We start from the raw sequence: 14,376 nt of genomic DNA, 5'->3' as shown, positions 1-14,376 counted from the left end.
TTAGGTGAAACAGATTTCTACATATTTTCAACATAAGATCAAGTCTATAAATAACACATTTTTTCTTAATCTTTTCTGCAAGGTGCTAATAACTATAGAGGGCACTGTAACTTGTGGAAACCTTGTGCAGTCAAGAGACTAGCAGTGGACACATTCTTCAGATGACAAAGAAAATAACTAAAGTGTGGTATGTCACACAGAATCAACTGCTTTTAAATATACAGGACTATAATATAATGCAACATATCAGCACACATAAGAAGCTAGCGGTGAGGGCCCAACTACTCAGAAGGGTATGTTGTGGACATGCACCTGTGTGAGCATGTTTGCCTCTGCTCTTCAGGGAAAGGCAGAGTGAAAGTGTGTTGAACATTAGCATTCGTAGCAGCGAAGGGAAAAAAATCCCTTCCTTTGTGGGATGCCCTCTATACCAAGTGGTCGCCTTGGAAACTTTCTGTGGACATCACAAAGAAGCCAGTGTGCAGCGCTGCACAGACAGCTTGGCAGCCACGCTGGCCATAGTAGCGATGTTCCCTCTCTGAGCAATGATGTAATGTTTTGGAATGATCAGAGCGCCTCAGCAAGAAGAGCAGTGTGTAATGGATGAGTGGTTGCTGTGGATGAAGTTTTGTTTGAGAGTTTTCTTGTTTTGGAGGGGGCGGTTTCAATATGGCTGTCTATGGCCCATGCCAGGTCTATGGCTTGCACTTTTTTTTCCTCTCTTTCTTCTCACAGTGTAATTTAAAACACCAAATTGAGGGTTTGCAGCCAATCCCTGCATCCTCTGTGATTTGTGTTCTGTCACGTTCAGCTCTGCTATGAAGCCATTTATTTGCCTATCCACTCATTTGCTTTTGTTTGTCCCTCTGTTCAAGAGCTAATCCCTGGCTTATGAGAGGAGCTGAATCATACAGCACAAGACACCCCTTGTATCTGATGCAATACATTACATAACCCCAGAGCCCAATCATCATACATGTTCCATGCCAGTGCGGTCCTCAGCCGTAACACAAACTGACAATTTATGGCAATTGGAATTTCACAAAATTGTAACATAGGCTAAATTTAAATAGCCTCTGTGCCTGCAAGCCGCAGGCTTCCATTTGACTTATGCTATGAACCACACTGTTTACATTCACGACAACTCGCTCCTGCATGGCTGACGACCAGCAATGCTGTGACCAAGGTGGTCAGTAATCATGGACATCATTGTAAGTATTTGTAGACTACTTGATTGCTTAAACTTTTCGAGGCCCTGAGCTTGCTGTCTGCCAACATAAAGAGTGCAACTAAAGAGAGAGTGATCTGCAAGAGAGACTACCAAAAACTAACTTTCACTTCAGACACAGATGTAAATGCAAACTGAGCTACAAAGAAACGGAACTAATTTAATAAACCAATTGCAGAGTGCTTAGAATTGCAGTGCGCATTATTTGCATTGAGTGGCGCTGTTCGTCCATATTGTTCTGCCTATTTTATGCAAACAGGACATTAAAGCAGTTCAGCACCTACTCTTTACTGAGTAACGGTGCAGGATGCAGAAAGCAGAGTAAGAGTAACGCATCATGCTGTGGTGACAGCAGCACCAATCCAAGCGTGTGGAAAGACGACGGCTTAACTGGGGCAAAAGAAAGTGCTGTTGAATGCGCTGAATTCGTGAGTAAGAAAAGTGTTTGCTGAAACCTCCTTTACAGTAAAAGAAATCAGATCCCGAGCAGCTCAGATTTGTTTGTCAGTGAATGACTGACACGGCAGGACTGTAAACCCGGGGCTGCTGTGATGACGTGTTCGGGGTGGGGTGGGGTTAAAGAACCAGGGAGTTTCAGCGCCCTGCAAAAACTTTCTAGGCTCCTCCTCTTCAGCAGCTGCAAAGCATTTATACACATGTGCAAAACTCACCGATACACGACACTCCCCACAGCCGAGGTTCACTTTCCACCAAACAGCTAAAACACAGAGGAACAGCACGGCGAAGCACCAGCGCTGTCGTCCGCGAGCGCCTGAAGAAACGCCAAACTCAGAAAGAGAGCAGCCGTGGATATTCCGTCACGCACAAGGATCCTTCTCGATCCATCAACAGTTTTTGAGCTGGAAACTCAACGGAGAAAATGTCTGCTTCAGTGCTGTCTTCCATTTACGACTTCGACCTGTTGTACAGGGTAAGGAACTCTCTCTGAAAACCTCTTTTTTACTACATACATTCCAGTCTTTCTTGTAAAAGCCAGCTTTAAACGCTGTAGCTTCAGGGTAACGTGTTTGTAACCGAGTTCGGAGGAGGGAGGTGTGTGGCGCAGGCGAAAGCCGTCCAAGTACAAGTGGTGTTAAAGGAATAAAATAATGACTAAACGCGCAAAAAGTAACTACTAAAAACTTTAAAAAGTATCAGGTCAAAAAAGATCAAGTACTGAACTCTTTATAGAACTATAGAACTGCTGCGGAGCTTCTAAGAACGTCCAGAATCTATCAGCATAGAAACTGACCAATATTAGGCGCCATCCTTCTCTTTTTGAGATCCCTTTGGTACAGTTCCATACTGCTAACGCTCGAAAGTGTGAGCAACAGCAAAGCAGTCCAAGTACTGTTACCAATAGAATAGAATGATATATAAAAAAAACCAAAAACAAAGAATTCAAAACCAAATATGGAGTGCTAAAATGGACTTGGGGGGGGGGGGGGTGTACTTTAACCCAAATATAATAGAAACACAGCTATTATAATTTGACACCATTCAAAAATCCCAGCTCATCAAAAGTTTACGTAAGTGTACATAACTGTGTACATGCCACTAGTTGCCGCCCATCTCTAAGTCTTGCAACAGTGTACAAACTCACATAAACACCAGCAGGCCTGCTAGCAATCTAAACTTTCTTGTTTTCTGCAGCAGGAGAAAACCCAAAGCTCTAATGCGATCCACCTAAACAGCATGCTGGACAGGAGGACGGTAGTAGGGCTCCCACTAGCCACCTCTAACACAAACAGCAACAGGTCCAACTACTTCAGGAGCAACTCGATGGGCCACGTGGACTCGAGCAGCGGGAAGGAGAGCCCCACAGCGGCATGCACCAACAAGGAGAACCGCTTTCGGGACCGCGCCTTCAGCGAGAGTGGCCAGCAGCAGCTCCAGGAGGCACTCATCCAGCCCAGAGCTGGCTCTCAGATCAATTCCACCCGCTACAAGACCGAGCTCTGTAGGCCTTTTGAGGAGAACGGCTCTTGCAAATATGGCGAAAAGTGCCAGTTTGCTCATGGCTATCATGAACTGCGGAACCTTTCTCGGCACCCCAAGTACAAGACGGAGCCTTGCCGCACATTTCACACCATTGGTTTCTGCCCCTATGGACCACGCTGCCACTTCATCCACAACATGGATGAACGCCGACCAGTAGGGCCAATGAGGCTCAAACGGGAGCTCAGTGAGCGGGAGCTGGAGAGGGATGAGCCAGTTCCGTTTCTGGTGCACAAGGACAACAGGCCCAAACTGCACCACAGCCTGAGCTTCTCGGGCTTCTCTAGCCCACGTGGGGTGGAGAACATCCCCTCACGCACACCGCCACCCCCTGTCGCCTCAGCCTCATGCCTCAGTGCCTTCTCGTGCCCCGAGCAGGATCTCAAGGCTTTTCTTGCCCCCCTCATTCCACAAGCCCTTGGGGTCTTTAACAATGCCTCTTCATACGGCAGCAGCATCCAGGCCGGTCCAGGCTGCCCGCCGCCCTCGCCACCTTACAGACTGGGCCACGCACCAGCCATGAGGCCCCTGTCTCAATCACCCGTCTTTGATTCTCCCCCAAGCCCCCTGGAGTCACTTTCTGACCCTGAGAGCTTCCTGAGTGGCTCCTGCTGCTCCTCCGGCACCATCAGTGGCTCTGAGTCGCCAAGTCTGGACTCAAACAGGCGCTTGCCCATCTTCAGCAGACTGTCGATCTCAGATGATTAAGTTATTATTATTCATAGCCTATTATTATTACTAATGTAAGCATTATTATTATTATTATTCCGAATGGTGTTTGGTTTAGCAGGTCACATTAAGCTTTCTTTTTTGTTTTAAACCAACAAATTAACAAGAAGGTGCCTTTATACAGTCCTAGTCAAGGACTCTTGTGTTGTTTTTTTGTGTGTCAGATAAAGTAGCCAAGCTATCTCGGGAAAACTTGTATTCCAACTTCTGTAACTGCTTCACAGTGCCACCGTGTGGTGCCCTGTGGTGTGAGTGAGTAAGAGCAGTCGCTGTGATGGGCCCACAAGTTGCTGATGAAATGTCGCTGCAGATTATTTTTTTTTTTTCTTTTTAAACTATTAAGTGGTATCATTGCGATTTGCAACATGCTATGAAATCTATTTAACTTATTTATTGTCATGTGAAAAGTATAGCCTTTGTGGATAAATCAAGTCCATATGGTATTTATCAAGTCTAAAGCAATACAGCTATATTCCTTTTTAAATTATGATCTCCATTGTTAATCTGAAAACACGTGTTTTTTTTGTTTTTTTTTTCTCACAATAATGTATTTTTGTTATGTTTGGGTATTGTGCTGTACATAAGTAAATTATAAATTGTATGCTATTTATTTCAGTTTTGTTTACTACGTGTTAAAGAGTGGGAGCGTCTCATGAGGCCTCATTTCTTGATTTGGGGAGGGGGGAGGTCAGAGGATCTCTGGGCATTTGGTTTGTATAGAATGTAGAGTCGTTTTATTGAGTAATGTATGAACTAGCCTTTCACAATTCAAACCATCACTTATGTTTTTAAGAATAGCGACAATACGGACAACCAAAAAAACCTTATTTGCACATAGTTGCACTATTTCAGTCAAGTGCCAGAGAATGTAGCAGTCCCTTACTATCTTGACCTTAACTTTCTAATGTGTGCCTACAGTGTAAACGATCTCACATACTGTAGATCAACCTAACTAAGAATTTTGCTTTAGTACATATGTCAAGCAAATTCAACTGAATGTAGCTTTTGTTTAGTTAGATCAAGATACATTGATTAGACTATTTAAATGCCTTTTTTTTCAGTTATGCTCATTATTTTTTAATCATTTTCGAACACACCATTCCTTATAATAAAATAAAGAATAGTGTTTGTCTTTTTGACTTCATGTAAATCTCTACACTTGCTGGTCGGGAAAGTACTTTGAAACTATGTTGTGTAATGTAGTTAGACAATAACTCTTAATGATCGGTTGGACTACTTAGGTTGGAAATAAAAACCTTTGAATGTACTGAAAAGTTAGCTTGAGTTATGAGGGATTGTGTATGCAGCCTTTGTGTGAGGCATAAATTTGTATTTTGAAATATTTTACATGGATATCTTAATAAAGATACATTTTCAAGGAAAAGAATGGGAGTTGAACTTTTCTTTAAAACGACAAATGAGGTGCAGTTTTGTCCTAGGATGTAGCTTGTTCAAATCCTGCTGAACAGGGCTGTGAAACTGTAAATGATTGACCTTCTTACCCTCGTTCTTGTCTTTCTTTGAGGAGAATGGCTACCAGAGTGCCATATTTGTCTGCTTTGAATGGCAGGCAGTGAAGTGTTGGTGGGGTGGAGGTGAGGGGCTTTTCATTCTACTGTTTGAAAGACTTTCTAAGCCGAGTTAGCAGTCTTGTAGAACGTTGCGCAGTTCACTCACCCACGGGAATCACATCACCTATTGTTTCACTGCTTAATGGCTGATGACTGGAGCTCTGGAAATTAAGTTCTTAGAGTCAATTCATCACAAAGGAGAGCAATTAGGAAAGCAGCCAGTGTATCAGCACCAAGAGTTTGCTAAAAGATAAGAAGGTCTGCAAATATTTACATCCTAAGAACCTTAGACAAAGCTGTTTAACCTTGTGCAAGCCTAGGGTTTGTGTGTGTATTTGTACAAATGTTTGCTTTAGCTTGTGTGAGACTGCATTCGGATATATATGGAGGTGTGTATGTGTGAGTGAGTTGTGTGTGTCAGAGAGAGGGAAAGAGTGTTTACTTACAGGTGCAGATGTGTACACAAGGAAAAAGTAGCTGTCGGCCCTTAATGAACCTGCTAGTACAATAGCAGGAAGCCTACTCTGTTCTTTGATTAGCAGCCCTTGGGAACTGTTCCTTTTTTTTCTACAGCTTCCCCACACAAGTGTTTCGTCAAGTGTGGGCTTAAACCAAAACACCTTATTTTAGCTCTGGTTAAAAGAGAAGTAAACTTTTATAAGCTATGTTAAAATTTTAAAAACAGAACACTAATAATAGATGTGTAATGATATGGTAACGTGACATACAAGCTGTGAAAGGTCACAGCAGCAGTTCATGCAGGCTCAGATAAGACGTGATCTTATAACAAGAACGTCTTGGGAAAACCATGAGAAAATTTGGGCTAAATTCAGTGATATGTAGATAGTATAGTAGTATGTGGTTCAGAAAGTACGGTGTGCCCAACAAAGTTGTCCAGCGAACAACATGCATGTTGTTAAAGCCATGAATGTCATATAAGTTAGCATGACTGAAAAGAACAGTACCTCTTGCAAGGGAAAAACAGTTCTGTTAATGATAATGAGGCATTTTGCTTGCTAGCTTGTTTTGTTGTGTTACCGAGTGCACTCTACACATTAAAAAGAATTTGAGGTGGATTTTAGAAGGAGTGCACCCTTGCTTGTGGTGAATTTTGCTATAAACCAACAGCAAAAGTATAACATGTTGTCCCCAGACATATATTGTTATTATGTAAATCTATCCCCACGGGACTACAGTCCATAAAGATAGGAAATTGGCAGTCTTTTCTGTAACGGTTCACTGAAAATATTTTTATATTGTGAGAAGCACAGCCATGTGGGCAGTCATGTGAGATATAAGACATAAAAGACAAGTCACTAAAATGCTAATGGCTATTTAGCAAACATTCAGCTACAAAAAGTATCATCTATTTGTTTTAATAGTCAGGAAACCTCTACAATAATATTAAAAGTTCTTTGAATATTAGAGATAATCAAAGTTTTGATAAATAAAATGTTAACTTGTTCTTTGACTCTTTCCAAATATAGCACAATTTTAGAGCAGGGCATTTACTGCAAATGGTAGAACATGAACTTGGAAAGCTCTGGGAAGGCGAGGGAGTGTATGAGAGAGTTTATAAGCGCCTTTGCGTGGGTGCGGCTGTGGTTTTAATAAAAGGGCACCGCTAATATTTTCAGGAACAGGATGGTTGTGCTGACGGTTTTGAGGGCCATGCTCCAGTTTGGCTCTAGCTTATCTTTAGTAGCTGTGCACCTGTGACAAACGAACTAGCTAACCATGCCTTTCCTGTTTTGCTGACAGAAGTGTGTGTATGGTGCGATCGACTGTGCCTCCCTGCACAAGGCAAGGAAGTTCCACCCTCCTTCTCCTTTTCCTGTAGTGTCGGAGTCTAAAGGACTCCAAGTGAACATTTCCTTCCTCAAGCAAACAGTCCTATGGCCACAAAAAATGCAAACCGCCCCTGTGGCAGCCATGTTTGTCCTATGTCCTATCTGAAAGCAATCAGTGCAAAGACAATAAGGAACAGTGACTTATGCAAGAGTTAAAAAGTGCATCATTCATATAGACGTAAAGATAAAGGTACGATTGCTGATTTGAGGCTGTGCTCCTAAAGGCTATGATAGAGCATTTGTTGCTAAATTTTGTTCTGTACAAATAGGGAGCAGCCAGAGTTAGTGTTAATGTTTAATGAGCACCAAAGTGTAATCTACATCAAAGGGCACAATAGTATTAAGCACAAACATAAACAGTCAAGCATGATGAATCTGCCATGTCATAGGGCAGGACAATGAATTCAAAGGCTGCTCCAAGAGCAACATGCTTATTAAGGGCCAAAACAGGAGGAAATAGGAGATCCCATCTGGGACTGGAATACTATAGCACAGAACAATGGCACAACCTGTTTACCTTACAAAGTTATGTGTTGCACTGTTAGCCTGCAGATGTAGTGACTTGTTTAGAGGGAAATATATTTCTAAGTTTTCTACATGGAAAACTTCCCAAGCTCTTTAGATATTTGCTCCTTAAGCTGAAGGCCTTCTTTTTCTTTCTTTTATGATCTCATTTTCCTTCAGTCTGCTAAGTGACACCAAGCTTTACCCTGTTGATTCAGGGCTAAAACAGAGCTAACCTGAACTCTCAGATCCCTCTGTCCTCCGAATGCTAAATAGGTCAAATGCATATACGCACCAGAGCGCACACACAGCTAGCCCTGCTTAGAGCTTTCATTTGACGTCAGTGTGAAGCATACACGAAACTGACCTTGAGCTTGAGGCTGATGAGAGAGAATGGCTACTCTGTTTCACCTGACTGGAAATGAGATGTTCACGTCCAATCATTAACCTCCCCCTCCTATGGGCCACAGAATGAACTGCTTGAGACTAAAGTTTGCAGACAAACATAGGAGATCTGTGCCAATTTTTAAGCCCCTAGGAAATGTATTTTATTGCTTGGTATTACGCTGTTCCACTGCTTAATGTAGAAAATCCCTTCTCTTATACTTGGAGGACACACACACACACACACATATATGTGTATGTGTGTGTGTGTGTGTGTCTGAAGGAACTTGTGTGTGCTTGTGTGTTTGACTGAGAGGAATATGTGTGTTCTCTGATCACATTGTCAAGTATTGTCAAACACAGCCAGCCAAAATGGTTTATTTGAGGTAGGATCTACACACCGAGATAATTTTGATGCTTCCTCTGCCCTTTACTATGTACACAAGGCTAAGGGTGTTCGGTTTTTCCTCTGCAAAAGTAATCTGGGTGGCCTTGTTTTCCACCTGCTCCAGGGGCTGCAGTGCAACTCAACACTCAGCCACATTCACTCTGTGATTGAGCTCTAAGAGACCAGCCTGAGGAATTCACCTAGAGCTGAACTCTGTCCACAGTCACAGCAACATAAAACAATATCCTGCTTTTCAGCAAGGGACTTTGCCCTTCCACAGAAAGCAACATGAAGCACTTACACAGCACAGTCCCAGACAAATATATGTATATAATAATATACATATTAATAACCCAATGTAATGTAGGTGATCCAGATGCAGAAGGCTACAGCTGTGAGTAGGCTTCACTTCAGCTGACTCTCAAATGGCTCCCTACTCCATAGTATATTGCATAGGTCAAGCAACTATGATTCCTACATAAATAGCGCTCTAAATGTTAAATAGGGAGTCATGTTGTTTATGGCAGAGTATAAAGGCTTTCTAACAGATGTATAATGTGTTATTTAGGTGTAGAAGCCATTATTTAATGATCTACATAGTGCACTACATAGGGAGTTGGGGGCCATCTGAGATTAAATTCATGTTTTCTGAAACATGGCTAACTGAGGCACAAAAATAATTTAAGGTACATCAAAGGGACACCCATAATCACAAAGGTCAGAAATGCTAGAACAAGAAGCATGGCCTAGAGACACTAGCAAGACAGCCAACAACTTGGGAAAACCAGAGAGGCTCTATGGAATCCTTGAGAATAAGTTGAAGGTAAATATTAGCGGACTGTGCTAGGGCGGAACTAGTGTGGAAAAACAGGGGCTGTGCAACAGTCCAGAACATTACAGAAGCTTATAAGGCAAAGTCTCCCTGACACCTACTTAGTTGTGGATGATATTGCCTTGTAAAAATCACTCATGAGCAATAAACTTCTGTGATTCATTTATGTACAAAGAAATTATAGAGGGAAGTATTGGACTTATACAGCATGTGAAAGATGGATATATATTTCAGTTTTATGATACAAGAGCTGTGAGGCCAGACTTAAAGTAGGTACTTTCAATCGTCTGCGCCTTCTCCCCTGGGGACTGGCTCGCCTGTCTCCAGGTGTGACGATGGGAGGTTAAAGGTTCATACTCATTTAGGTGTGGGGGAGAGCAGTCCACAGCTTTACCTGACACTGCAGAGGTCAGTCTATCTATCTATATTATTATTATTATACAAATACATATGTTTTATTAAAATAACAGAGTGAATTGCTGCAAGCTAGTGAGAATTTTGCAGAACCCTGCTTTTGATGCAGTTAGCCTATAAAGAAACATACACCCCCACCCCCAAAAATGCACAGAGAATTCATAACATTGCATTGTAAGATCCCCCTCCTGGGCTATAGGCCTACATGCCTAACTTCTTCAAAAGAGAAATCCCCTGAACTGACTATTGTAAACATAAACATAAGCCTACATTCTGAGACTGCATTCTAACATCACTTCAGTTTCGAAAAGCCTCACACAAGGATATGGCATCATGTGGTTTAAGTCTTTTCTGAGCTAGGAAAAATGAGTCATCTTGTATTTACAGGGATATTACAGCAGATTAGAACTTCAAAGAAATGAAGTATCTGGCTGAAATAGCCAAGGATAATCAAACATAATCGTATGTACATCAGGGAATAGGTGCAGTTGATTAAACCAAATGACCAAGAGAGGTATGTAATCAATTCTTTATTAATTTTCCATAGAACACAACTAAGTAATGTTTCTATGTGGCATATTTTGATTGAGGTTCAGCAGTATGTACAGCAAAGGCACTAGTAGTAGCAGCACGTTTGAAACCAGAAAAGATTATGTGAAATTTAGGTAATTTTATGAATGAATTTTAGTATTTTTAAATATAACCACAACCTATATGGGACAGTCACACATGCCTTATGTTGCATGTATTTTCAAGAGACCATTGGCTACTCAAATATGTAACTTTTTTGACATGTAAATACTAACAAAATGTGATATCTATATGAATTTGGACACTTATTTGGAATACTCTGCTCATGGCCAAGATAAGTACTTTTGAAATAATCTTCATTTTCAGATTGACACTGAACTCAGTGCAGAATCAAACAACTATTTTAAAATACTAGAAATAATTAATAGTACATGATGTGTATCTTTAGGTGTAAATAGAAGATTCATTTTTCTGAATGCTTTAACAAGTCATGGTGCTCAGGATCACTCACTACTCTCATTACAGAGACAAGAGGAAAGGAGCTGGACTAATACACATGCAGTATGTGATGTGAATCAAAACAGAGATACAATAAAAAGATATGGTGTGAATTTTCGGTTGGTTTATGAACTGGATTACTCAATGATACTTCACGCCTCAGCAAAACCATTAGGTCCTGCTGAATGTTGTGATCTGAGTGCAATGTTCTGTTGATCACTGTAATATGTTTTATGCCTATAAGTTACCCCTTTCTTGAGATGCAAACTGGATTTCAGGTTTTAAGGGATGATGTCTTTGGAATTCCTCTGTAACTATTTCACAGATTCAAAGGAATGTTAGGTTTGGGTATACAATGAGAGTTCCCTGGTGTCCAAGTTTCCATGGGAAGAACCTCAGCTGGCTGTTGGCCTTCATTGTTGCTATGGACCCAAAAAGTTCCTGTCTGCTGAGACACAGCCTGCTTTAATGACAACTCTGGACTTCTCTCTTAACACAGCCTTTGAGAAAAGGTAGGAGAAGTCAACTTATACTCACTGGGAGCTGAAACAGCAATTAAACTTTACTCAGAGTCGATAGGCTCTGCCAACCAAGAGCAAAGATGATTCTGCTGTTTTTTGACCTGCAATCGATCTTCAGATCAGTCACAAAAGTAACTGTGCTTGTCTGTTTGATCATGACTTCAGGCAGTCATTGTGGACAAGAGCCAAAATTGTGAGCAAAAAACTGTGAGGATAAACTTTGTGTCCTGCCACAAGCAGTCTTCTCTGGTGTACTGGCAGTAGCAGGCTTCCTGTGCAGCTTAATTCATCTCTTTGCTCTGGATGTGATATTAACATGTGTATGATGGTGCTTTAGTGGAGTAATGCCAGTTTGTCTAGTTTGTCTTACATTTGCCAACAATTTTTTTTCTACAGATCTACCACATACATCATCAAGTAAAAGCTACTTCCTTGGTTCCCCACACCAAATAAACCAAATATCACTCTAAAAAGTAAGCACAGTAATCTGCATCTGGGCACTCAGTCCAATCGTCAGTCAACACCTTAACAATCTCGGATAACCCTGGTTCTCTTTAGGTTGCCCTGGGCATTACTTCATATCCAGATGTGACAGGCATTCCATTATCAGCACTGTCTCTGGTGGTAGTGGTCTCTATCTCTCTGGCTTCCTTGCAGAAGCAGCCTACTGAGAGCATTTGCATGTCATGACTACTTGCCTGCTGCGTACTGGAGCTCTGAAGCTTCTTCCACACAGGCCAAAAGCCTCTGATGCAAGTGATTGAGCAGCATAGCTGTTCCTCACCATTTTCTGCAACATTGTGTGTTGTCATTCTAGTAAATGACCATCTATGATGACTGAAATAGTACTCAGTTTTGACTGTAAGGTGTTCTTCTTCTGCCTCTTGCTCCATTGCTATGTTGTATTTTCCTTAACAGGGCATGAAGTAGCATTATGTTGGAGCCTAACTTTGGCAAGAATTGTCAATAATAATAATTCAGAAATCCTAAAAAGGACTTCAGTTCTGTCACATTCTTTGGCTTTTCTCAACGCTGGACCTTTTCTTCCACTGGGCCTGCAACATCAATCTCGTACCACAAGCAGACAACCTCACATGACTGAAAAACACATTTGCCTTTCTTGAGAGCATTCCAGCATTTAGCCTACTCAGCACTTCATCTAAATTTTCAAATGTTCTTGTCCATTTTTGCCCATGGTCATCTAAATTAATACAGACGTTTAAAACTCTAGCAAAGCATCTGACTCTTTGGTATATGCTTGGTGGCCATGCAAAAAAGGAAGATGTAGGCTGCAAAAACTTGGTATCTATCTATCTATCTATCTATCTATCTATCTATCTATCTATCTATCTATATATGTGTGTGTGTGTGTGTGTGTGTGTGTGTGTGTGTGTGTGTGTGTGTGTGTATATATATATATATATATGTGTGTGTGTGTATATATATATATATATGTATAGGTGAAAGGGAGCAAGCTAAAGTTCAAAATATAGGTTAGGCTTTGTTGTTTATTTGTTTGGACCCACTCAATGCTGACGTGAACGTCTGGGCTATGACATGTCGATTCAGGTTATCTGGGGTATTTTGGGGAAATTACACAGATATTTTATACGTTATTAATTAGCCCGTCAAATCCCTTATAAATTACATTGCAGGACCTGTTCTGGCAAACCTATTCCAGTTTGAATAGGGCTGAAGTCATTTTATCATGAGCTGTCATCTTAGACTGTTTGTGAGTGTGCTTGGAAATTAAGTCATACAACTGGTATTGCCACACACCAACCAAGAAAAACACTCTTCCTGCCGATAGACACATTCTTCATATTGCCGCATCTCAATGTTGATAAAGTTTTTACAAAATGCTTACCTGTTTTCATTTACATAATTAAGATAAGCATTGAAGAGAAAATATACACTCACATATAGTCATGTGAAGAAGTACATCCATAAAATGTTTTGGTTTTCTGACACACATGGGCACATTAGTATTTAATCATCAGCTAAACAGTATGTATAGCTAAATGTCATGTAATAGAACAAAAAAAAAACTATGAATTTTCAATCATTTATTTATAAATAAACAAACCAAAATGCATTATTCCTGTTGAAAAAGTAAGCACACCCCTGACTTTAGTAACCGGTACTGCCCTGTTTGGCAGAAACAAATTTATGTAGGCGGTTCCTATTTACCAGGAGAAATTTGTGCCCATTCCCCCATGCAGAACCCTTTCAACTGTTCAATTTTTTAGAGGCTTCTTTGCATGTACAGGTAATTTCAAAGTCCTCCCACAGTCTTTCAATGCGATTTAGATCTGGGCTTTGACTACGCCATTCCACAACACTCCACTTCTTCCTTTTGAGCCATTTCTTTTTAATTTACTTGCATATTTGGGATCACTATCCTGTTGGGAAATTCACTTCTTCAGCTTCAACTTTTGTACAGCTGGTCTCACATTCTCGTCGAGTATGCTTTGGTATAAAAGACAATTCATAGGTGATTCTATGCTTGCAAGTTGGCCAGACCCTGAAGCAGCAAAGCAGCCCCAAACCATAACTTTTCCACCACCTTGCTTCAAAGTCAGTATGAATTTCTTTGGATCAAATGCTGTCTTTGGTTTCCATCAAAAATATCTTCTGGTACTGGTGCCCAACAACTCTATCTCTCACTTGCCTGTGCAAGTAATTTGCCATAACAAATTGTTCCATAAGTCCTGGTCCTAAATATTCATTTGCGAACTTTAGTCTTGCTCTGATATTCTATTTAGATAACAATTGCTTCCCAAATTTGTACAGTCTTTTTCTAATAGTAACATCCACAGTAGCAAGAGTGACCTGCAGATCCTGTGATGAAATTTTAGAGTTATTAGAAGCTTCTTTCAGTGTCTTGCAGTCTGCTCTTGGGTTAGATTTGCTGGAGCAGCCTGGCCT

The 14,376-nt window shown here is 41.0% G+C and overlaps 1 protein-coding gene across 2 annotated transcripts; it reads left to right on the top strand.

Annotated features, from left to right (window-relative positions):
* The first annotated feature begins 1,836 nt into the window (after positions 1–1,836).
* zfp36l2 (zinc finger protein 36, C3H type-like 2) lies at positions 1,837–5,342 on the top strand. 2 transcript variants are annotated; one of them, XM_017703036.2, is made up of 2 exons: positions 1,837–2,159; positions 2,885–5,342. In XM_017703036.2, exons 1-2 carry the CDS (start codon positions 2,109–2,111, stop codon positions 3,932–3,934), a joined length of 1,101 nt encoding a protein of 366 aa, XP_017558525.1. In that variant the 5' UTR covers positions 1,837–2,108; the 3' UTR covers positions 3,935–5,342. The 2 variants fall into 2 exon arrangements, with proteins under 2 accessions (XP_017558525.1, XP_017558517.1); XM_017703028.2 differs by having other exon boundaries at positions 1,846–2,159; positions 2,882–5,342.
* Positions 5,343–14,376: the final 9,034 nt, after the last annotated feature.

Source organism: Pygocentrus nattereri, chromosome 13 (assembly GCF_015220715.1).
Source record: "Pygocentrus nattereri isolate fPygNat1 chromosome 13, fPygNat1.pri, whole genome shotgun sequence".
NCBI classification, from domain to species: domain Eukaryota; kingdom Metazoa; phylum Chordata; class Actinopteri; order Characiformes; family Serrasalmidae; genus Pygocentrus; species Pygocentrus nattereri.
This window is presented reverse-complemented; position numbering and strand designations above follow the sequence as displayed.

Bases quoted from the DNA above. Each gene is read 5' to 3' on its own strand.
- zfp36l2 (XM_017703028.2), top strand. From the start codon at position 2,109: ATGTCTGCTTCAGTGCTGTCTTCCATTTACGACTTCGACCTGTTGTAC. The intron at 2,160-2,881 runs GTAAGGAACTCT...TGTTTTCTGCAG, and splicing joins ACTTCGACCTGTTGTACAGG to CAGGAGAAAACCCAAAGCTC.